General features: G+C 52.3%; 4 protein-coding genes across 5 annotated transcripts in view; 2 read left to right on the top strand and 2 right to left on the bottom strand.

Annotated features, from left to right (window-relative positions):
* IFT122 (intraflagellar transport 122) overlaps positions 1–2,040 on the bottom strand; it is a 30,221-nt gene extending 28,181 nt beyond the window's left edge. For both annotated transcript variants that reach the window (XM_084214365.1, XM_084214366.1), the window contains exons 1-3: positions 1,881–2,040; positions 1,590–1,656; positions 407–491 (exon numbers count right to left, since the gene is read on the bottom strand). In XM_084214365.1, coding sequence (XP_084070491.1) covers positions 407–491; positions 1,590–1,656; positions 1,881–1,921 — 193 coding nt within the window. In that variant the 5' untranslated portion in view covers positions 1,922–2,040. The remainder of the gene's footprint in view (positions 1–406; positions 492–1,589; positions 1,657–1,880) is intronic.
* Positions 2,041–2,144: 104 nt separating this feature from the next.
* MBD4 (methyl-CpG binding domain 4, DNA glycosylase) lies at positions 2,145–6,412 on the top strand. The gene is made up of 8 exons (XM_084214350.1): positions 2,145–2,215; positions 2,882–3,049; positions 3,241–4,052; positions 4,405–4,479; positions 4,778–4,912; positions 5,145–5,294; positions 5,969–6,072; positions 6,206–6,412. Exons 1-8 carry the CDS (start codon positions 2,190–2,192, stop codon positions 6,281–6,283), a joined length of 1,548 nt encoding a protein of 515 aa, XP_084070476.1. The 5' UTR covers positions 2,145–2,189; the 3' UTR covers positions 6,284–6,412.
* Positions 6,413–6,965: 553 nt separating this feature from the next.
* RPL32 (ribosomal protein L32) lies at positions 6,966–8,769 on the top strand. Its single transcript, XM_084214547.1, has 4 exons — positions 6,966–7,023; positions 7,566–7,666; positions 7,861–8,042; positions 8,593–8,769. Exons 2-4 carry the CDS (start codon positions 7,571–7,573, stop codon positions 8,720–8,722), a joined length of 408 nt encoding a protein of 135 aa, XP_084070673.1. The 5' UTR covers positions 6,966–7,023; positions 7,566–7,570; the 3' UTR covers positions 8,723–8,769.
* Positions 8,770–8,919: 150 nt separating this feature from the next.
* LOC311158871 (cullin-associated NEDD8-dissociated protein 1-like) lies at positions 8,920–22,762 on the bottom strand. Its single transcript, XM_084214546.1, has 15 exons — positions 22,473–22,762; positions 20,276–20,419; positions 18,888–19,042; positions 18,356–18,479; positions 17,460–17,716; positions 16,750–16,855; positions 15,541–15,686; positions 15,088–15,380; positions 14,545–14,686; positions 12,449–13,954; positions 11,984–12,079; positions 11,139–11,308; positions 10,860–11,024; positions 10,458–10,565; positions 8,920–10,252 (listed from the first exon to the last, which is right to left on the bottom strand). The coding sequence occupies exons 1-15, from the start codon at positions 22,538–22,540 to the stop codon at positions 10,025–10,027; spliced, it is 3,708 nt and encodes a 1,235-aa protein (XP_084070672.1). The 5' UTR covers positions 22,541–22,762; the 3' UTR covers positions 8,920–10,024.
* Between the last annotated feature and the right edge of the window lie 5 nt (positions 22,763–22,767).

The raw sequence follows: 22,767 nt of genomic DNA, 5'->3' as shown, positions 1-22,767 counted from the left end.
AAGGATCAGGAGATCAGGAAGCTCTGGGACAGAAGAAATACAGGCATAAAACTCAGAGGCAGATGAGCAGCAGAAACAGGAATCTCTGAGGTGAGCCTTCTCCTCAAGCTACCCATGAATATACCCTTCACCAGGGCTAAGCCTAACACTAAAGTCAAAGAGAAGGAGCAGTGGGACCACAGCTCTTGGGTTCACAGGTGACTTTACAGGTACTTGTGCAGGTAGATCTGCAAAGCAGATCATAGCCTCCACTGGACAGCAAACCTCAGCACTTGTTAAAGAACAAACCCCAGCAGTCCCACGCTGCGAGCAGAACAATGCCCACTTCTCCATTTCCATGGGCAATCACCAGTGGGAGAGATTCACTTTCCAGACAAGGCTAACAGTTCCCCAAGGTGCTATTTACCATCTTTGGCATAAGCCACGCAGTACACAGTGTCTTTATGTCCCTTCAAAGGCTGAATTAGGGTTCCATCAGAAGTATCATACACCTGTTCAAATGGGGAGAAAAAACCAATCTAAATATACAAACAAAAGAACTTACACAAAAAAACCCCTTCATTGAATCAGAGAACAACATTTGGGTGGGAAGGGACATTAAAGCTCACTCACTTCATGCCCCCGTGGGGCAGTGAGACCTTCCACTAAACCCATCCAACCTGGCGTAAACACCTCCAGAGTGAGGGCTGGGATATAAAATTACCAAAGGCCAGCAGATTATGCACTTCCTTTTGTGTCTGCTTTTTGGATTTCATATAGTTCATACAAGACAAAATATTTTCTAGGACAGAAACAGCTTTCTGTAACATGATATTCTTAGAAAGAAAGAAATCAGTACTAGAAAATAACATGCACAAAGGACATTTTTCAACAGCTTGTTTGGCAGCTTGATTTACATCTTATTGGCTTTTTATCTTTTATTTTTATATTTTACATCTTGCTGTTAAAACATCTCTCAAGGCATTTTATGTTTAAGCATAATAAATTACTGCAAAGGAGCATCACTAAATACATGATTCTGTTAGCCTTGGAAATAACACCTGTTGTCCTGCAATGCTGGACTCCACCTCTACAATCCATCCATCCCATTCTCCCCTTCCTGCAGCTCCTACATCTGCCCCATCTGGAAGCTTCACAGGACCTGTGAGCAGCTGGTCCTCAGCCGCTCTTGCAGCAGCCCCAAGGACCCTCAAACAGCTTGAGGTGAATGTTCCCACACCTGTCCTGTCACCACAATGCCAGGACACGGGTCTGAGCCTCTGCCCTTGTCACAGAGATTTAAGGAAGCTTGCACCAGCACGGTCCCTGTGCGCTGTGCCATGGACCTCAAACTCCGGGCACTGCACAAGAGGATGAGAAGACACAAATAACTTAAATCTCATTACTTTTGGAAATAGAGCTTAAAACTTGGTAAAAAATATTTCAAAGCTTCAAAACACTTTAGAATTGGCCTGCATTAATATGTATGTTGCTGTGAGGCTGCACTGACAGAGATAAGGGGATTTCAGATAGGTTATATTCATAAGTTAATGTGAAAGAAATCATGCTCATACAGCTGAAAAGGAGAGAGGACAAGAAGGTTTCCCTACCAGCAGCCTGTTTCCAGCAGCAATTATCAGCTGGGTCCCATCCGGCTTGAACGCGAGGTCGTAAATGCTGCGGGAAACAAACAAACCAAGGACCGCGTGTCAGAAGACAGAAACTAACCAGAGGTGCCATCCGGCCAGCACTGCAGCGGCCCAGGGAGCGTGGCTGTGACTGCCCACAAAGCCCCGAGCAGCAGGAGCGGCCGGGCCCGACCCGCGCTGGGAACCCCCGCAGCCCCGAGCAGCCGCCCGGAGCGGAACGGGCCGGCACGTCGGTTGTGCGGGGCCGCTCACCACTGCTCGGCCCTGTCGCGCCAGGTGAGCGCGGCCCGCATCCCTCGCACCCCGCACGGCTCGGCACGGCTCGGCACGGCCCGGCACGGCCCGGCACGGCCCGGCACGGCCCTGCGCCGCCCCTCACGGCCGGTCCCGCTCCGCGCCGGGCGCTTCCCCGGCCCCGCCGCTGCCACGGGCAACGCGCCTGCGCCCGCGGCCCGCGGGTCCGCCGCCCCGCCAGGGGGCGCTGCCAGCGCCGCTGGGGCCGCTCGCGCGGGGCGGGCCGTGGGGCGGTGCCCTGAGGGTCACGTGAGCGGCGCGCGGTAGATGGCGGCGCCGGGAGCAGCGGGCGGGTGAGGGCGGAGCGGGCCCGGAGTGCGGGCCTCGTCAGCGGGGTGCGGGCGGAGCGGGCCCGGAGTGCGGGCCTCGTCAGCGGGGTGAGGGCGGAGCGGGCCCGGAGTGCGGGCCTCGTCAGCGGGGTGAGGGCGGAGCGGGCCCGGAGTGCGGGCCTCGTCAGCGGGGTGCGGGCGGAGCGGGCCCGGAGTGCGGGCCTCGTCAGCGGGGTGAGGGCGGAGCGGGCCCGGAGTGCGGGCCTCGTCAGCGGGGTGAGGGCGGAGCGGGCCCGGAGTGCGGGCCTCGTCAGCGGGGTGCGGGCGGAGCGGGCCCGGAGTGCGGGCCTCGTCAGCGGGGTGCGGGCGGAGCGGGCCCGGAGTGCGGGCCTCGTCAGCGGGGTGCGGGCGGAGCGGGCCCGGAGTGCGGGCGGAGCGGGCCCGGAGTGCGGGCGGAGCGGGTCCGGAGTGCGGGCCTCGTCAGCGGGGTGCGGGCGGAGCGGGCTCGGAGCGTGGGCCTCGTCAGCGGGGTGCGGGCGGAGCGGGCCCGCAGTGCGGGCCTCGTCAGCGGGGTGCGGGCGGAGCGGGCCCGGCCCCGGGGGCTTGTGCGGGTCCGTGCCCAGGCTCGCCCTGCCGTCCCCGGAGCTCCGCCGGCAGCAGAACCTTACCCGCGCTCTTCTTCCCCTGCAGCTCCGGGGGCGGCAGTCGAGGCGCGGCGGCGGAACGGCCCAGCCCCAGCCCTGGCTGCGGGGGCCACGGCCCAGCGGGGCCCAGCGCCGTTCCCCGCGGGTGGCAGCGGGTGAGCAGCCGCAGGCGGGCGGGCAGGACGGCCGGGAGGATCGACGTGTACTTCATAAGGTGAGGCTGGGGCTTTCAGTGAGCTCCGTGTGGCCTTGCTTGGCAGGACCACAGAAATCTGCCCAGACGTCGCCCTCGAAACTGTTTTTGCCCTTCGACTTGGGGTGTTTTCATGTATTATTGAAGATTTTTAAGTGAACAGTGGTAGAATGAGAAAGTCAGTGCTAATTTACTTTCCTTTTCTACCACAGCCCTGAAGGGAAGAAGCTGAGGTCAAAACGAGCACTTGTGGAGTATTTACAGAAAACTGGGGAGACAACACTGAAAGCAGCTGATTTTGATTTTGCAGCTCCTGGAGGGAGCACACGCTCAGGATTGAGGGGATATGGCACAGGAGCTGCAAGGACTGACCTGGAAAAGGAGGATTGTCAGAGCAAAGTGCAGGAGCTCCATGCACAGAATGGTGCTGAGGTTGGAATTCAGAATATCCAGGCTGGGAGTGGACACCTGGAAGATGCTACATCTACTGTGGAAGGCACAGATTTAGTAGTGGTAGGCACAAACCCAGAGGAGAATTTGAAAACCAAAAGAAAGAGGGCAGATGGGAAAAGTGCCCAAACTAGGAAACGTGAGAAGGGCTCAGAAAGGAGGAACCAAGGTGACACCAAGAACAAGAGGCAGAAAAGAATCTGTAACACACGGGAGACCAAGTGTGTTCAGAGCAAGAGGGTCTCTAGACAGACAGACACACGTGGAGCTGACAGCCAGGGAGTGGGTGAAGCAGGTGCTGAGCCTGTGGGTGCAGGGACAGCTCTGTCAGCAATGTCCAGGGCACGGCTCAGGTCAGTGGCTGGCTCACAGAGGGAGCTGGGTCACCTGCCAAAGGAGGGGCCATGGTCCAGTGACACACCTGCTGCGGGGTTTGAGAAGAAATCCTATGGACTGGAGACAGGGGCAGTGCCAGGTCCGGGGGATCTGGGTGAGCAGCATGTTCAGCCTGACACCAAGGTGGATGCTGAGCCGTGGCACAGGACGAGCCTCGCAGCAGTCACAATGTCTCCAGGTGCGTGTGAGAGCAGAGGGTGATGCCACCCCTCACCTTCTGCCCAGGCCTCTCCTGAGTGTCGAGGCCACATGTTCTGCTTCAGGTCAAGCTGCTCTGACATCCAAATCTCATTTTTATCCAACAGCATTTAAATTAATGCAGACTTATTCAAAACTGAAACTTACTGTGCCAAGCTCTTAAGCTGTACAGTGTCAGGCAATAATCTAAGGAGATTTAAGGTACACTTGTGTTCTGTACATGAGAAGAATTCCTTCTGTTTCCATCACTGCATAAAGTGGAGGTTGTGTGTGAAACATGAATGCAAAATACTTCCTGCTTTTTCTTAATGCTGCAGTTTATGTCTTTACAGAAGAGTCTGTCCCACGAACACAAGTGGAGAGAAGGAAAACGAGTCCCTATTTTTCCAGTAAATACAGCAAAGAAGGTATTGTATTTAGGGAAATTACATTTTTGTTATGGGGAAGGGATAGGATAGCTCAGGATCAAGTGATGATGTGGAAAGTTCCTGGCAGCTTGACACTGGCTGCAGGTGTGCCAAGTGGGACAGTCCCCTGCAGCCCTGTAAAGTCTGTGTAGGAGCTGCTGTGGTTCCATCTGTGCACAGTGCCTCCACAATAATGCTTCATAATGCTTCAGAGATCTTTTTTTTTTTTTTTTCCTCATTTAATAGGTAAAGCCATCCTTTCCTGTCTAATAAATGTTCCTGTGTTGCCCCTGTACAGCCCTCAGCCCACCCAGAAGGAAGGTCCTCAGAAAATGGACTCCTCCACGTTCTCCTTTCAATCTTATCCAGGAAACACTCTTCCATGATCCATGGAAGCTTCTCATTGCCACCATATTTCTCAACAAAACTTCAGGTAAGTAGAGTAGCAGGAGTAGGTGTGTAGGTGTTGGGAGGTGTTACAGGGCTGAAAGAACTGCCAGTTTTAATGGTGTTAATGAAATAATCGATTTCTTTTAACTTGTGTCACTGTGAAATAATAATCCTTAGTTGGTACCTTACCTTGAAAAAGCTCACTTGAGAAAGCATATGGATAGTGCAGAAGGAGACTCCATCCCAGCCTCCTGCTCACAGGATTCTTTCACCAGGAAAAATGGCCATTCCAGTGCTCTGGGAGTTCCTGAAGAAGTATCCTTCTCCTGAGATAGCCAGGGCTGCAGACTGGAAAGAAATGTCAGAGCTGCTCAAACCTCTGGGCCTCTACGAACTCAGAGCCAAAACCATCATCAGGTTCTCGGGTGCGTTTTCCTGACATCTGGAACCATCTCGGTTATGCTGGCAAAAGACAAACAGCTTTGATGCAAACGCTGCTCTGTGGCTTCTCCTCTGTTGGGTGGGTTGGTGGCTATTTTGTGCAGCATTTGGGATCCATTGGTGTCACAGAGGCAAAGTTGCTGATCCCAGTCTGAACTGGGAGGGAAATGCCAGCCACGGTGTGTTCTGCAGGAGACCAGAAACTTGTTGGAGTAGAAGAGACCCAAGCACCTGCAGTACTGCTGCTGTGTTTGAGCGCTGTTACAGGGTGGCTCTGCTCAGGCTTGCTCTGGTGACCTGCAGAAGGCCCTTCCAGCTGGGATTTTTCTGATTCTATACTCAGAACCTGCAGAGGAGAATTTTGTTCAGATGAGAGAGATTATGATTCAAACTCCCACGGTGGTTTGTTGAAAAGGAGTTTAATGTGGTATTCACATTCTCTGAACAGAAAGTACAAACACCACAGTTTAAGATTAACCCGTGGGGATTCATGGTCTGTGTGCACCAGGAAACACCTGAAACTTGTGGTTTTCATTTGAAATGTGCCAAAGTGAAGTCCTGTAAGAATGGCACAGGGTCCTGCCCGGGTGCTCCTGTGTGCAGGCAGTGAGGGCAGGTGTGTGTGTGCAGATGCTGAGTGCTGTGCTCTGCCCTGCAGGTGAGTACCTGAGCAAGGCGTGGCGGTACCCGATCGAGCTGCACGGCATCGGCAAGTACGGCAACGACTCCTACAGGATCTTCTGTGTTAACGAGTGGAAGGAGGTGGGTGGTGCCCTTCGGATCTCACTTGTGCCCACCGGCCGCCCGGCACTGGAAAACCAACACTCACAATGTTGAAACAGTGATATATTTTTAGGTATTTTAGTAAATATTTGACATTTTCCCTGTGTCTCAGGTGCAGCCACAGGACCACAAGTTGAACGTGTACCACACGTGGCTGTGGGAGAACCGGGAGAGGCTGAGCATCGACTGAGCTGAGCCGGGGGTGACCTGGCCCCACCACCTCCCCTCGGGTGCCCTCACAGCTCTGGGTGTAAATATTTGTGTGATGTCATGGCTGGAGCCATTGCTATTTTTAAAATAAACGCGTGTGTGTTTTGTAGTGCCTGTGTCTTCTTGCAGTGCAGGTCTGTGCCCGTACTGTGCCCTGGGCTGGAGCAGACCCCGCGCCGTGCCCGCTGCCCGGCCCTGGCCCTGCCACCGGAGCTACTGGCGCTTTCCCAGTCTCATCCAGGGACGGGCCCCGTGTCGCTCCGGCAGGAGAGGGGCCGAGGCGGGTTCTGGCTCCCGGAGCTGGGGCCGCTCTCGGTCCGTCGGGCCGTGCTGCGCCGTTCCGGGCCTGCGGAGCCTGAGCGGGAGCGGCCGGCGCCGCCGGGTGGCGCCCGCCCGCCCGCACTGGCAGAGGCAGCTGGCGGGCACCGCCTGCGCTGTGACGCAGGCAGGTCCTGGCAGCCCCGTAGCAGGCGCGCTGTCCGTGGCGGTGGGCGGGAAGGACCGATCTGGGCGCCCCCGCCGGACTGAACCTCCCTGCCCGGTGCCACCTCGCCGCGGCGGCGGCCTGGCCTCCGCGCCGTCCCGTTGGTGCCGGTGCCCCGTGTGTGCGGCCGCAGCGCCACACCCCCCTGCCAGGACCGCCCGCTTGACCCATAAGCGCTTGCGCGCGGGGCCCCTCCCTCTCTCGCCCGGCCCGCGGTGGACGCGCCATCGGCACCGGTGAGTCCCGGCCGCGCCATCCGCGGCCATCCGGGCCCCGGCGCTTCTGGCACGGACCGGCTTCCTCCCTTTCCCTTCCCCTTTTCCGCATCTTTTCCCCGGGGCGCGGAAAGCGGCCCCCGCTGGCCGGCACCGGTCCTCTGCCTGCGGAGGATGGGCGGCGCTGGGGCCTCACCCGGGCCCCTCTCGGGCGGCGGGGGCGCCGCAGCCGCGCTCGGTCACCAGCCGGGCCGGGGCCTCTGGAGCGTGGGCGGGCGGAGCCGGGGGTCGCTGTTGATCTCCACGGCCTGCGGCGCCGGGCTCCGGGCAGGAGCATCGCAGGGCCGCGGGGATGACACCGCGGCACCTCCCAGGATCGCATCTGGAGAGCTCCCAGTGCTCTGCCAGCTTCGGAGGCGGGAGGAAGAGCCCCAGCAGATGAAGACCCATTCCCTCACCGGCCCGCCGTGGCCCCTGGGGGAAGGCAGTCTGCGACACGCGTGGCCCGGGGAGCTGCACCGCCCCTTGAGCACGCCCCTCGCTCACTCCACTCTGTCCCGCAGCCACCATGCCTGCCCTCAGGCCTCTCGTGAAGCCCAAGATCGTCAAGAAGAGAACCAAGAAATTCATCCGGCACCAGTCTGACCGCTATGTCAAGATAAAGGTGAGGAGTTGCTGCAGCTTCCCCAGGACAGGAAGTTTTGGGGTGCCTTTGGTGTAGGTGGTGAAGGAAAGCCCAGCAGGATGGTGCCAAGCTGTAGCAGCTGGGCAGGGAGCGTGGAGGCGGGGGTAGGCAGCCCTCAGGCCAGCTGTGTTCAGGGTGGTCTCGTTTTGTAACTGTTCTCTGCATTTGTGCAGCGCAACTGGCGCAAACCCAGAGGCATCGACAACAGAGTGCGCCGGCGCTTCAAAGGACAGATCCTGATGCCCAACATCGGCTATGGCAGCAATAAGAAGACAAAACACATGCTGCCCACAGGCTTCAGAAAGTTCTTGGTCCACAATGTGAAAGAGCTGGAAGTGCTGATGATGAGCAACAAGTGAGTGTGTGGGGGCTGTACTCCCACCTGGGAGAAGTAGCATCGTTGGGGGAAACGAGGAAAATCATTGCTTTGAGAGCACAGATGGCATCACGATTCCTTCAGTGCTGCTGGCGGGTGGGGGCACAGAGAGGCCTTGGGGCTGGCAATCTCATCCCCTTGGCAAAAATACACAATGGCGAGCGAGGCTGTGCCACATCGCTGGCAGCCACAGTCAGAACTGTGGCTCTGGGTCACACCTGCGCACAAGTCTGCTCCAGTGCTTGTTTTTGCTACAAAGTAGTAAGAACAATAATTAATTACTGCCTTTGACTGAGTCATTCACAGGAAAAGCTCAGCTGTTCTGGAGAGGAGTTTGTGCTTCAGGCCAGACAGTGAGGGGTGGGAGTCATGGTTTAGTCCCCGTGCAGTGATGCCCCCGAGCTCAGCTGTGCCTAAGTACTGCTGGCAGGACAGCTCCAATGTGTTCCCATGGTGGCCTGCTCCAGAGGGCTTTGCCTCAGCTCTGGCTGCTGCTGGAGCCAAGGCCAACGCTGTGTGTCTCCAACAGGTCGTACTGTGCAGAGATTGCCCACAATGTCTCCTCCAAGAACAGGAAGGTGATCGTGGAGAGAGCCGCACAGCTCGCCATCAAGATCACCAACCCCAACGCCAGACTGCGCAGCGAGGAGAATGAGTAGCAGCCTCTGCAGCACAGGTGTATTTAATAAAGCCTCAGTCCAACTTGGGTGCTGTTTTGCATGGGTGCAGGAGGGGCAGCAGCCTGTGTTTGGCTCCAGGGCTCTGCTGTCAGGGGCACTCAAGGAGTAGTGTCATGGTGATGGTCAGTGAACTCAGGGTACACAGCTTCAAAGTGTATTTTATTTTCTATACCACCCAGACAATAGATGTCCTTTCACACAGCACTATAAACACTATTCACATCAACCACTCTGTCAAAAGAGAAAAGAAAGCACAGAGCAGTTCACGGCTAGAGCAGTGTGTCATGATTGCCTCATCCTCTAGTTGGCTGTTAGAACCTTTGTCTCTTAAGGCATTTTCTCTTGCCCAAAGCAGGATTTGAGCACAGCAGCCACTAGGGAGTGTGTGCTTGCACCCCTGACTCCTGCCTGCCACCTCTGAGCCCCGCCACTGTGACACTGACCTCTGGCCTGCTGCTCATATGTGACCAGGACCAGCAGACCCTTGTGGCTGGTGACACCAACACCAAAGTGCTCCAGGGGGAGAGAGAAGCCAGTATTAGTGCAAAGCAAAGCTTTAAGCAGGGTTTTTCACTGAAACAGTCAGTAATCATCCCTCAGGGAAGACAGCTGAGGTATTTTGCAGTCAAAACCATAAATAAAAAAGTCAAGCAACAAAGCTTCATATTGCCCAAATGCCAAATTGGAGTCCCAGGAGGAGGGTGGGGGTGTCAGGTAACCCTCCTGCCCTGTGCATCCTCAGCAGCTTGGCAGGTGCAAGTCTCCTTTCCCAAAAGGCCTGTGGGATGAACTCTTTAATTAAGACATGGCTTCCAGTTTTCAGCCATGTTTTTTAGTTAAACACTATAAATACATTCTTGGGCAATTTAGGGTAGAAAGTGCATGTGCAGTGATTAAAAACCTTTGTACTGTAGTAAGGAGCATTTGAGGAAGTAATATCCATTGTTCATGGAACCACAACTGCGACTGCTTTGTGCACCCCTTACAGCTTCCTGAAAAAATGGAATATTCATCTTCCAGCCCCTCCCCTACGTAAAGGCTGTATTCCTTGATCTCAGGTCTCATTCCAATTCTCTGAGGTGTCTGATAGGAAGGCAGCTGGATCAAGCCAGTCATGTCCAGCTGTCACATTTAACACACCATCCCCAGTTTCTCCTGGGGCTGCCCAGGGACTTGGACTTGGTTGTGGCAGAAGAGCAGCCCAATGGCATTTGTTCTTCCCCACCCAGCTGGTGTCTGGCTGAGGCATCCCAAGGCAGGAGGGTGGTGGGGAAAAACATCTTAGCTCATGTCCATTGACTCCGAGGTGGGGAGGGAAGCAGAATCTTTCTGAATGCTCTCAAAAAGTGATGCCATTTCAGGGCTGGATCTGATCTGGGATGAAAACTCGGCCATTGCTGGGCTTTTCTCCACCTCAGGGATGGTCAGGAGAGCAGCCACTGCCCGCATGGCTGAGCGCTTCAGCTCATCCTGCTTCTCAAACTCCTGCTTCACCGAACCAGCTTTCACCTGCAAATCCAAAGCCCCATTTTCAGCTGACATTCAGAAAAGCCCATACAGGCACAGAACCAACACAGCAGCAAAGGCCAGCAGAGAATTTTCCAACTGGGGAAGTGAGGGAAGTGGGTGGCTCAGCAGCACTGAGGGAGAATGCCAGGAGCAGAGGCAGCTTTGGGCAGGACCCATCCCAGGCCCTGCATGATCCTGCTCTTACCTTTGTGGAGCAGGTTGCTCGGAGGGGCTCGATCAGCCGCTCGAGCCGCTGCAGCACAGCACTGGGGCAGAGCACTGAGAGCCGCGCCAGCATGATGAACGTCAGCATCTGGGCAGGAGGGGAGAAAAGGTGTTGGTGCTCTGGGGCACCCAGCTCTGCTGACAGGCTGGGCTGTACCTGCACCGAGCTGAGCTCCTCTGCAAGGGGCTCTGCTAAGAGCTGGAAGCGCACCCCTGGCAGCCAGGAGCTGGAGCTGCAGCTGGCCCAGGTGTGTGCAATGCCGCAGGTGTCTGCAAAGGGCTGACAGCCCTGGGGACACTGCACCGCGGGGCTCTGGGGATACACAGCCCGACTGCAGCCCAGGCCCCACACAGAAGATCAGTCAGGGCTCAGCACACCTACCCGAATGTCATAGTGATCTTTCAGCCCATCCTCCACGTGGTTCAGATAGTCATAGATGTCCAGCCGGTCCAGGCAGCTTTCCAGCAGGGTGTACATGCACTCGAAAGCAGCTTTCCTCACATCCAGGCCATCGTCCACTGTGTGCTTGAATGGCCCCATCTCTACCTGAACCAAGACAAACAGTACAGCTGTCACCAAAGAGCAGACAGCAGCAGCTCCACTGGGGCTTCGCAGGCTGCTGTGAGTCACCGTGTGGTCCCCCGCCCCGAGCCCAGGTACCTCCCGGATGAGCTCCCTCCGCACTTTGGTTTCATTGTACAGGCTGGGGAGGACTGTGCTCAGTAAATCCCGGATTAAAGAAGGCTTGTTATGAGCAGCAGAATTAAACAGGGCTAAAGCCACACGGCGAACGTTCAGGTCTGGATCTTGCAGAGTTTGTAAGAAGTCACCTGTGGGATAGGAACACATCAGTCAGTCCTGCAGCCAACAGGCTGCAACATTTTTGCAGTAATTTAAAATATATTGGGATGTATTTCCAGGAGGCTGGTTATGAGGGCATTTATGGTAAAATAACTAGTAGCACAGTCTCTCAGAGCCATTTGAGATGCTTTTTCTCCCTCCATTTGGGATATAGAAAAGAAACATGACTATCCTGTATTTGGGCATAAAAACAAATGACATGACTCTAGCTATTCTACCCATAAGTCAAATCAGAAGCTTTGTAATTCAAGGAATTTGTGGGGGAGTTTTCTTGCTTAGATCCCATCTGATCAAACTTCTCTGAAACAGAAGGGCCAGTTTTGCACAGCAGATCTTTTTGTGGGCTCCCTGGACATCAGACACTCCTCATGTAGGTTATACTTCTGAAGATCCTTTTTGTGGGGTGAGTTTACATGCAGAAAGAACTTAAGCACTCTAAAAATCAATGGAACAAGCCCAAGAGCAACGCATCAGTGCAGTTATCAAGGACTCACAGTAAGTGTTGCTGTTTAATCCCAAAAGCTGAGAAACACTGATAAAAACTGGACTAGATGAGGTTCACACAGGAATGGAAAATCCCTGAGCTGCTAACAACACCCAATGTCCCATGCCCGCAGCTCACATCCCTGTCTGAACCAACCTACCTATGCAGCCTTTCAGGAGAGCATCAATAGGCTGAGGCTGGTCTGTAATTGTGAACTTGATGGCAGTAACCACTGTGCTCCGGGCATGTGGGGAGCCTGCATTGAAGAGGGGAAGAAAAACTGAAAAATCAAGAGAGAAAATCATTGCTGTAACTCTGTAGTACATATTCTGCCCTTGGTCCTGTTATACATGTGTTATAGAGATAAGGGAGTAGAGGATTCTTCTTATCAACTCTGTGTTTGAATCTGCTCCTGCACAATCTCCTTGTATAGTCTCTGTTCCATGCACCTTCCTGCTCTTGTGCAGACCAGTGCTCCTCTGATCCCCCTTGCAGAGAGATCCATCTTATTACCTGCTCTCCTCTCAACTGGCTTTGCTCCCTGTTGTAGCCACAAGCAGTTTACAAAATGAATTTCCATCAGAAGGCAGCATTTCCGTGCTCTGGTCATTGCCCTACCCGTTACCTGCTGACAGCTGTTTCCTCAGCCGGGGCAGCAGCTCAGCAGGATTCACCAAAGTCAGCTTCCCCAGGCATTCCGCCACCACGTTGCGGGTCCCTTCCTCCGTGCACTCACAGTGCTTGAAGAGCAGAGCCCAGATATCCTCCACGTAAGGTGTGAGGCTGTCAGCTGAGGAGCAGCTGATGACTTCCTTCAGGGAGTGCAGCAGCAGGTACTGTCGCTTCGGCTGGCTTCCGATCTCCTTCAGCATGAAGGGCAGATACTCCTTCAGATTGCCAACGCTGACGTTGCCCAGCGCGTAGGAGGCGGCGGATTTCACCTCTTCGCTAGGGGAAGAGAACGCTTCCAGGATGACGGTTCTGAGCTCCCTCTGGGCACTGAGGTTCGTGGTGCGGCCCACCTCAGCCAGGAAGAGGAAAGCCAGCACTTGAACAGCAGGGCTGGACTTGGGACTTTTCACATCCTGGACAAACTGGTTCACTGTTGCAGGGGCTTCCTTTGGGCAGGCTGAGGACAGGGCTGCCACACACTTTGCGATGGAGTGATACGCCTGTTTGTGCAACGTCAGCGAGGCCCCGGCCGAGCCCGAGGAGTAAACGGGTGCTGTCAGCTGCTTCACCAGCTCTGGGTAACCCATGGCAGCCGTCTTTGTCAGGACCAGTGCCTGGAAGAAGTTGATGATGGCGTTCAGGGCCCCTCCTTGAAGCAAAGGTGAGTGGACAAGCTGAAAGATTTCAGCAAGGACAGAGCCACTGATCTTGGAGATACAGGATGGATAAACCTTGGCCAAAGTCGTGAGGAACATGATGGTCACCTGGGATACGTGCATGTCATTCTCGGTAATTAAGACAGGGAGCTCTGTTAGCACAGCCTCAATCATGGCAGGCTTGAGGCTGTCACTGTAGTTCTTCACCAGGATGTCCAGAGCATTCAGAGTGCTCAGTTTCAAGGCACGTTGATTCTTTCTCAAGAAGGAAGCTAGAATGGGGAGACCTTCCCCTAGGATGGGTCTCAAATCTATTTTAAGTGGAGAACTACCAATTAAGGTTAATGCTTTGACTGTTGTCAGTCTGGTGATTTCATTTTTGAGCCTCTCCAGAAATATCTTCAAGGTTGGCTGGAGGTCAGTGCTTAAATGGTCTCCCAAGCTGTAAATGATTTGTCCCATGCAGGAGATGGCACGTTCCTTCACCTCCTGGTCGATGTCAGCTGCCTTCAGCCGCTTCAGAGTGCCAGGGAAAAGGTCCTTCACATAAGGCTTGGCATCAAAGGTGTAAGGTTTGTCCAAAGGCCTGATAACTTTCACAAGCTGCTGAGTTACCAGAAGAGCTTCTGACGTGATCTTATAAAAGGGGTCTCCAATACAGGTGACAACAGAAGGCAGCAGGGCTTTGACATGAGGATGAAATACCTCTGGCTGGTGGTTGCAGAGAAGGACGTGGAGGAAGGACAGTGTGTCGATCCGCATGTTGGAGGAGCTGGATTTATCCGCCAAGGAGAAAACAATACCTGTGCAGAAGAAAATATGATGATGTCATATTTTTCCCAAAGAACGAGGTTCATGGATCCAGGCAGGGACAATCACAGGAGACTTTTCTCATATTCATTATACAATCACACCAAAAGCAAAGGTGAGACCTGAGCTTTCCAGCAGTGGGATGCTTCATTAAGCCCACTGGCCAGAGAGCTCAGAGAAAAATGTGGTGGTGCAAATTAAAGAATTAGTCAATTAAATTTTTTTTTAAATGCCACTGCATTTTGCAAAAGGAAGGGGCATGTGTATTTCTGATCTCAGTGTGGTAACAGCACAATTCCAACTGCTTTCAGAGGAGGCTGGAATAGACCCTCCCAAAAGCATCTTGTCAGGGGACTGTAGAAATGAACTTGATGTTTTTATCCTGGCTTTCAGTGCAGAGGCCAGAATTAATCTGGGAGCTGTTCAGCACATCAGCACAGAGCAGAACTTCATGTGTTTGTCCTAATGCTGAGCAGAATAACTCACAGGAGTAAAACTGGAACACACAGGCAAGAAGCACATGTGCTCAGAATGGATTTTGCCAGCCCTGCTGCTTCACCCCAGACCCCACAGATAAGCTTACCAGGGATAAGTGCAGGTATATGATCTGCCAGGCAGCCAGGAAGAACACTGGCCAATTCTGTCAGAAGGCTGAAACAACCCTGTCTTGATTTTACGCTCTTTTCTTTGAGCTGCTTGTGCAAGGCCTTGATGATGTTGGGAACCTGCAGTTTGGAGAAGCAAATGAAAAGGGTACACCTCAGTCATCTCAGCTGCTCTCAGAAGCTTACTCTGGTAGATTTCTACCACAGTTTATTCAGTGAGTTTCCCAAGCAACAGCTGTAGTAAGGTACCAGCCAGACACTTCACCCAGAAGCCACCCTGCCTCAGCCTGCACACAAGCCAGGGCTGGTGGAGGAGCAGTGCTGGCTGTACTCCCACGCTCCTGTGCTGTGCCAGCTCTCTTCCCCCAGGAATGGCAGGAGATAGACAGTAAACAGCCAGCCCTCTCTGGATCTGGGGCCCTCTACATGCCTGCCCCAGGGCTCCTTCAGCTAGCCACATTCCCAAGGTACCTACTTCTCATTGCTTTGTGATTTAACCCAGCCACCACCTGCTCAGACACCTGGTTCTGAAGCATTGTCAAGGGAACGTCATCCTTGCCAGAGGCATCCGAAGAGTGCAGCCAGCTCTGGGTAGGCAGTGTTTGCTTCAGCAAGGAGATGTAAGCATTGAAGATGTCAGCTTTGACATTCTCCTCCCTCTCTTTGAACCTGCTTATCAAGGCTGGGGAGAGAGTTCTGTAGAAGTCCTGCAGGAGGTCGTGCCTGCTGCTGACAATTGCCTCCAGGCACTTGGCCGCAGCCCTGCGGACCTTCCAGCTGATGTCGTCATCGTCACTGTACTCATCGTCGCTTTCTAGAAACAACACAAGGGGAAACAAGGTGCAATTATGAGAAAACTGGAGCTAAAGGATCACTTGATCCTCAGAGCTGCCCTCTCCAGGAGGAGAAAGCAGGAAGGGGAGAAATGTTAACCCCGTGTTCTGCTGAGCACAGTCATCCTCACAAGCAGGCACCTTGCTCTTCATCCTCCCCATTTTCAGTTTCCATCATCTCTTCCTCTTCCTCCTCATTATCATAGTTGTAGTTTGGGTCAAAGGTAATGTACTTCAAACACAGTCCCATCACACTTGAGATGTGAGGGTCCATTTCCTTTGGGCACCTATCACAAATGAAAATTGTAAGAGTTAATGGAGACTAAGCTGTTTTAAATATCCAAATAATATTAATCTCAAAAGGATCACAAAGTGCTTCACAGACCATTTTGATAATATGAATTAAACCAAAGAAGTTCCTTCCTGCTGTGCATGAAGCAAGGCCGCATTCCCCTATGGGGAGGATGCAGTAATTTTTTAAGGACAAATAAATCAACTGCCTTCATCCTGTTGAGAGGACTGAGTTAAAACCAGAAGATTTGGTGAGGAGGGAATAGTTTTACTCAAAGTGACCTTGCAACTGGGAATGCTAAAGATGTAAGTGTGGGAAAACTCCATTTTTTTATACCTAATGTTGTTCATCCTCTGCCTATTTTCAGAAGTACAATTCCTGTGGAGAGATAATACACTCTCACAGACATGCAGGAAGCCTTTTGTTAAAATAAGGCAGGCAGCAGGCCCCCTTGCCCTTCTCTCAGCTGGGATAACTAAGCCAAACAGAGCTTGTGTCCCCATGTGTGTCTGTCTCCCATTATTATTAGCAAGATGACGAAATAAACCCACTGTTGGCATTTCAGCTGTGGTTTGATGGTGGCCCTTGGTTAGCTGTATGTGTCAATGCACACATACACACCCTGGCTGAATCCTCCCTTCCTTGGGAGACCACCTCAGCAGCTCTGCAGGGCTCCTTTTCCAAGCAGTAAATGTATGACCAAACAAAAGGAGAGCTGCAGCTCAGCAGTTCTTTTGCCCAACCCCCTTGCTGCCTCCAGCTCCCTCCAGGCACCAGAGGCGAGGCAGTTCCCCCTGGCTAAGGAACACTCCAAGGACAAGGAAAATTCCCACTCCTGCAAAACCAATACAGAAGGACAGCTTCACATGCTGAGGTAAAGCAGCTCATGATTCCAGTCCAACTCTGCATGTGCAGAAGAGATTTCATATGTGAACTGTCTTCCCAACAGGAATACTTGCAGGAAGGCCCTCCTTCAAGGATGCTGAACATATGGATATCTACACCAGGAGGACCCGGATGCCCTGGATGGTGCAGAGGCATTCCCCAAGGGCACACACCTTCTCACAAAGGACTCAAAGGCCTGGAAACAGTACTCTCGCAGCTCATCGTCATCCACGTTACAGTACTGAACAATCAGAGGAATTATCTTCTCCAGGTGTTCTCCTAGGAAAGACAAAGCAGCCAGCAGTGAAAATCCATTCCAGACTTCACTCATCTGGGCAGCTGAGAACTCAGCCAGCTGCCACTTCCTTCCTGTGCCTGGTAGAGCATTCCTGCCCCAGACCTCATGAGCAAGGTGCCAGCAGCCCACCAAAACCAGCTGTGCTGGTTTTCAGCAGCCAATCTCCGCTCCCTGTCTGCAGCCCCTTGTTGGCATTTCACTCACAGAAGAGCTGTCATTAGAGATCTCTCAGAACCTAATCTCAACTCTGGCAGATCTTTTAGACAAGTAATACAATATGTTGGCATCCCCTCTGTCATTTAAAAGGGGGTGAATCCACTGACCTGGTTCACAGAGGTGTTAATTCAAACAGGCAAGAGCTGCAAGATCTTGAGGGGAAGACCTTAGTCACTAGCAAAGGGCAGCCAGAGAGATACTCTGGTGTCTCTTTCCCAAGTGGAGATCAGAGAACCAGACCAGAGCCACAGAGGGGATCACAAGCAGAAGCCACTAATACATTAAGAACAATGAGCACTCTTCTTTTACCACTAAGAGGAGCTGCTCTAAAATGCATTTCCCAGCATCACTTCAAGGCTCTAATCCTACCTATGCGGTGCCCAGCCTGCCTGCTGATGCCAGCCACACACTGAATGTACGTCCTGGTGGTAGATGTGGACTCGTTCCTCTTCAGCTCCGCCAGCAGATGCTCTGTAAGCTCTGAGAAGATGTTTCCGCTGCAGGTCAAGACCAGGTGCCCCAAGGCAATGATGGCCCGTTTACGAACTGCCAGCCTGGGGCTCGTCAGCTGGGGCAGCAGGCAGGTCAGGATGGAGGAATGGAATGAGTAGAGTGTTCCTCCCAACCTGCAATGAACAGAACAAGGCACAAGGTGAAAGTCAAAGGCTCAGAAAAAATCCCTCTTGGCAGCAAAAAATCTGAAAATCCTTCAGCTATGGAGACTTCATGCACGTTGTGGGGAGGGGGAGAAGGATGGGTTTGTCATTTTGGTCTGAACAGTGACTTGGTCTGTAAAACACAGGGAGAGGTAATTTGTCTCCATCGTGGAGGAGTTTTTCACTGTGTCCTTCTGGATAACCCAAGGGTGTGCTAATAATTTCCTGCATGCAGATGACATACGACACTGTCACTCTGACTTATGCAACAAGAGGCAGCCAGGAAAAAAAAAAAAAGCATGTGTGATGGGCTCATAGGGCTAAAATAAACCTCCCTGCTTTGCCCTCACCCTTCTACGTTTGTGTGAGCTAAGCTTCTGTGGGATCCATCACCAGAGGAACTGCCATTCCCAAGCACAGAAAGACTTGGCGTGTTATATCTCATCCCTGCTGGGGACCTGCTCTACTCAGATATTCCCTAGGAGCAGCCAACCAAATCCTGTGTTTTTAAGTCCCAGTAATAGGATTAGGGAACTAAAGAAATGAAAAGCAGACACATCCCTGCAGCCCACTTCTATGCACAGCTGCCAGAAGGAAATCATCTGGTACCTGCTCAGCATATCTGACAGGATGTCAAGAGCTTCCAACTGCACGGACACATCCTCCTGCTTGCCAATGGCTCCTGTCAGCTGGGCTGTGATCTTTTTGCACACATTTGCTGTCATGGTGGAACCTGCAAGAGAGATATTTTTCCCTGCTGTCAGTTAACACTTTTTGCTGCTAGGAACCATTCAATTCCTTGTATGCTGAAAAAATAAATGATCACTGGGAGAGCTAATCAGGACAGATTCATGAGATGGCTGCAGAGGAAAATCCTGTTACTGGGAGCCTCAGGCATCCCCTGAAAAGCTGATGCTTTTTTGGGATACATAGCTCCAAATACAGCTCAAGTTTTCATTTAATTCTGCATTTCATCCCATTGGTACCTCAGGTCTACTGTCCCTCCCCTGATTTCGCAGATTGTCCTCTGGCAGGTGAGTAAAGAATCGGTAACTTTTAGGCTCTGGACTCTACATTTTCCCCAATTACCGAAGGCTGGGACTCCCTGTCCCTCGGTGACAAATGGGGACAGACAGTGTACCTGTGGCAGCTGGTGGCAGCTCAGAAATAACTGTTTTGAGGCCGATGCTGGAGATATCTCTCAGCTGCTCCTTGTCCGACAGCATGTTCATACAGAGTGTGTCCACGATGGTCTCCACCTGGTACTCCTTCACTTTGCCAACCAGCGGGCCCAGGCTGTGGGAGGAGAAGCCAGTCAGGATGAAGGGCCTAATCCAACTGTCCACATCCTTCAAACCGTCACACTGCTCCTTCTTAAAGATCCTGGCCACCTATCTGGGAATGACTGACATTCCGCTCTAAGCACCTCCTTTAGACACGGGAAGGAAATTTTCCTGGTTCCATTTTGAGGCCTCCTTATTATCACACTCTGGATGGATGAGAGATTGCAATGAGTATGGACTTACTGCAGATACAACCAGAGATAACCAGGCAAAGAAGTTGAGAAGATGGTCCTCTGCTCAGTGCCCAACTGTTCTGCTTTAAAACCCAGAATAAACCAACCCAAACCAGGCAGAGAGAGGAGCAGGGCCAAAAGAGGTCAGGACAGTGGAAATCAAAAAGAAAGGGCCAAAGATAACAGGGAAAGAACAGGGATAGAAGCACCACATGGTTGAAGAGAAGAGAATATGAATAGGACCCACAGCAGGAAAAAACAGAGGAACCCAAAGTTGTCTTTAAATGGCCCACCTTTCTGCAGCCCTGGGGTGAACTGAGCCATTCAATGGCATTTCTAGACTGAACGCGCCCACTTAGCCATGCTGGGGAAAGAGATGGGAAAGAACATGTCAGCAGCAGGATCCCTTTATCAGAGGATTCACTAATAGAGGAACCTGCTACTTTTGTTCACTTGGATTAAAAAAATATGGGAATGGTCAAAAGCAAAGCAACAGCATAGGCTGCATTCAGAGTCAAGGCAGGGAAAAATCCAAGTGCATTATAAAGTTAAATGAAAACTCCCTTGAAGAGAAGGATTTGGACCTGAAATTAAAGCCCATAAGGGCTGTGCCTGTTTAGTACCATTGCTATCAAAGACAGATCCATGGAGAAATTCAGCACTGGATTTCAAAGCCTGAGAGAGGTCAAGAGGTTGATGAGCAAAATTTTTAAGTGTGCTTCTCCATGAAGAAATAAAATCCTAGGGCTCCACCTTCCATGTGGTAAGGTTTATAACAGGAACACTGAAGTACTTCCAAAATCATCTCTTGCTGCTACAAAGGTATCTATGTGCTCACCCCTAGTGAGTGTCTACAGGGGGAGAAAGTACAGTGCCTTCAACAGAGGGGAAAGTCCCTTGCAGAGGAGGTTTGTGGGAGGTGTGAAAGGCCAGGCTCTGCTCTCACACTCTCTGCAGTCTGTGATGGCTTTGTTAGTGCCAAGGAATATGGCTATTACTGTCTAGGCTCTTACCATTTGACAGCAAGGTTCTGTACTTCCCCATTTTTGTCCTCCAGCAATTTCAAAAGCATTTTCACAACTTTTTTCTCACTGTCTTCATCTAGTTTTATTGAGTCTTTCTGCAGTTCCATCATCAGGTCATTGGTGGCCATAAACCTGAAAGGAGAAAGTGGATTGGCTGATGTGCAGATACAAAGGCATCACCTGGGCAGAATTTGGCAACTGGTGCTTGTATGGAAACACACTACCAAAGAGTAACTTACAACACTGTCCTAAGAAAAAGGAAAATTACTGCTATCTTACAAGTAGATAACTACCTAACAGGGGTCAGGTAAACAACAGCTCTAAAAGTAGCACTCAGCATGTGTATTTTTTCTCAGTGACTACATGAAGATGGTTAACTATGCCAGAAAAAAATCATGATGGCTTTTTTCACCAAATTTTTACCTGGCCTAGGAAAAGCAGTCTGGGGTCTAAGAATTCACCTGGCTCCATTTCTTCTGGCTAACTTAGCACTGATAGTATAACCCCAGACATGGACAAGTCCTTTCACTTTCAAAAATGAAAAAAGGAAGTAATGACTCCATGCAAACTACACCTCAGAAGTGCACTAGGCTATATTTAGATTGCTGTGAGCAAAACCAATTGAGTATTTACTGACAGTCATTTTTCTAACAGGAACAGAATGGATATTGAGAAATTCTGGAAAGTATCTATTTTCCCAGGAGCAGGAAAGCAAAAGGTGCTGGTATAGGAGTCTGAGGTTCTAAGAAATCTCAGTGTGGCTATCGTGTGTTAGCTGCTTTCCAATGTTAGCTCTGCACAGAATGGATATCTGACAGGAACCATGAAGTCCTTCTCTCTTGTTACAAAATGACAGCTCCTTTTTAAATTAGGCTCTGATGTCACTCATTCAGCACACAAGAGCTCTCATGTACAGGTCATCATCTGAGGCTTCAATCTGCCAGCCCATTCCTGAGCAGCAATGAGGTCCATCTGGAACGAGGGAGTGCTGCGGTGTTCCCCAGCCAGCCCGAAATCCAGAGTGAGCAAACGGCAGTAACGTGCCCTAAGATGTTAACTTGCAATCTATTTCTGATTCTGCGAGAGCTCTTCAGCTGCACTCCGCAGTTCAGCGTCTGTGCCGAACCAGCATGACCAATTATGGCCAGGGGCTGAACAGCGGCAGCACATCCCGCTTTGGCCTCACAGCCTGCTGCCGTCCTGCCCCAGGACCTCAGGATCTCACCAACACACCCATCTGTGAGGGGAACAAGAGAAACTTGGCCTTATAACGGGTCATGCTTGGCCATGTGCTGGGAGGAAGTGGCCCTGCATTACCTCTGGGACATGACGTGCCTGGTGTTGGGCACATCTCCTTTGAACAAACTGTTTGTACAACTGCTCCATCACTGACTTCTTTATAAAGTACCTATTTTAATGTCTGAGAACATCAGCAGCTTCTACAAAAATCAACCTACTTTTAGGCTATAACTAACCCCTCTCTTAGACCTCAAAATACCAAGTCTGGTATTTTGAGATCTAAGAGAGGGGTTAGCAACCCTAAGCATTACCTTCCAGGTTGGTACTGAGAGAATATAATAAATCTTTCACACATGTCAGTTTTAATTACTTTTTCATAGAGTGCCTTACATATTGAGCCATCCGCCTAACCCTAAAAAGATGTCAACTTTTCTGCTGACATAAACAAAGAAATAAAAGCATCTCAGTCCTGTTAGGAAGGTACATTCTCCCATCACACAGAAAAAGTCCTCTAAGCAGCCTGAGCAGAGCCAGATTGTGCAGCATCCATCACCCAGGGACACGGGGACCTACTCACTCCTTTTAATGCATTGACTATCTCACAAATTATCAAAACAAACTAGAAGCATTTCTGCTACGATGTTCTTTATTCACAAAACAAATAACAACTTGGAGCCCAGCTGCCCAGACTTGTTCCCCCTTCCACTTTCATCAGGCACCAATTTAGGCAAGGGAGGGGAGCTCCTCTAGCTTCTCTACATCCTCCCTTAGCTAGGACACAGTCGGCTAGATACCCCGTAAATACAACTGATGCAAATCTCAGGTCTCCTGCGCACCCGCTCCTGGCGCGGCAGGACCCCTCTCTGTGCAGCCCCCTCCACCCAGGGCCCCGGGGCGCCGTCCGCAGGTGGCTGCCGCCCGCCGGGCCCGTCCCGTGGTGCCACACCTGAAGTCCTTGTCGGTGGAGGTCATCTTCTCCAGCAGGCTGGAGATGTGGTAGGAGACGCTGGCCATGGCGGATGGCTCTGCGGGGCCCGGGGTCGCCGCCCGCTCCGTTCCGTGCCGGGCGGCCCCGAGGCGGTGGGAGAAGCCGGGCCGGACGGCTTTGGGGGCCGGTGAAGGGCTCTGTCCGGGCCCCGGCGGTGCCTCTGGCCGCTCGGCGGGCTCGGCTCGCGGCGCCCGGGGCAGGACAGGTCGGTCGCCGCTCCCGCCCCTCGCTCTCTCCCAGCCCAGCCAAGGCA

The sequence above is a fragment of the Fringilla coelebs genome (assembly GCF_963513975.1).
Source record: "Fringilla coelebs genome assembly, chromosome: 13".
NCBI classification, from domain to species: Eukaryota; Metazoa; Chordata; class Aves; order Passeriformes; family Fringillidae; genus Fringilla; species Fringilla coelebs.
This window is presented reverse-complemented; position numbering and strand designations above follow the sequence as displayed.

Excerpts from the sequence above, each read along its gene's own strand:
- MBD4 (XM_084214350.1), top strand. The coding sequence starts at position 2,190 with ATGGCGGCGCCGGGAGCAGCGGGCGG. Across the intron at positions 4,053-4,404 it reads AGCAGTCACAATGTCTCCAG|AAGAGTCTGTCCCACGAACA; the intron begins GTGCGTGTGAGA and ends ATGTCTTTACAG. Across the intron at positions 4,480-4,777 it reads CAGTAAATACAGCAAAGAAG|CCCTCAGCCCACCCAGAAGG; the intron begins GTATTGTATTTA and ends GCCCCTGTACAG.
- RPL32 (XM_084214547.1), top strand. The coding sequence starts at position 7,571 with ATGCCTGCCCTCAGGCCTCTCGTGAAGCCCAAGATCGTCAAGAAGAGA. Across the intron at positions 7,667-7,860 it reads ACCGCTATGTCAAGATAAAG|CGCAACTGGCGCAAACCCAG; the intron begins GTGAGGAGTTGC and ends GCATTTGTGCAG. Across the intron at positions 8,043-8,592 it reads GTGCTGATGATGAGCAACAA|GTCGTACTGTGCAGAGATTG; the intron begins GTGAGTGTGTGG and ends TGTCTCCAACAG.
- LOC311158871 (XM_084214546.1), bottom strand. The coding sequence starts at position 22,540 with ATGGCCAGCGTCTCCTACCACATCTCCAGCCTGCTGGAGAAGATGACC. Across the intron at positions 14,687-15,087 it reads TGACAATGCTTCAGAACCAG|GTTCCCAACATCATCAAGGC; the intron begins GTGTCTGAGCAG and ends TCCAAACTGCAG. Across the intron at positions 11,025-11,138 it reads GGAGGGAGCTCATCCGGGAG|GTAGAGATGGGGCCATTCAA; the intron begins GTACCTGGGCTC and ends GTCTTGGTTCAG.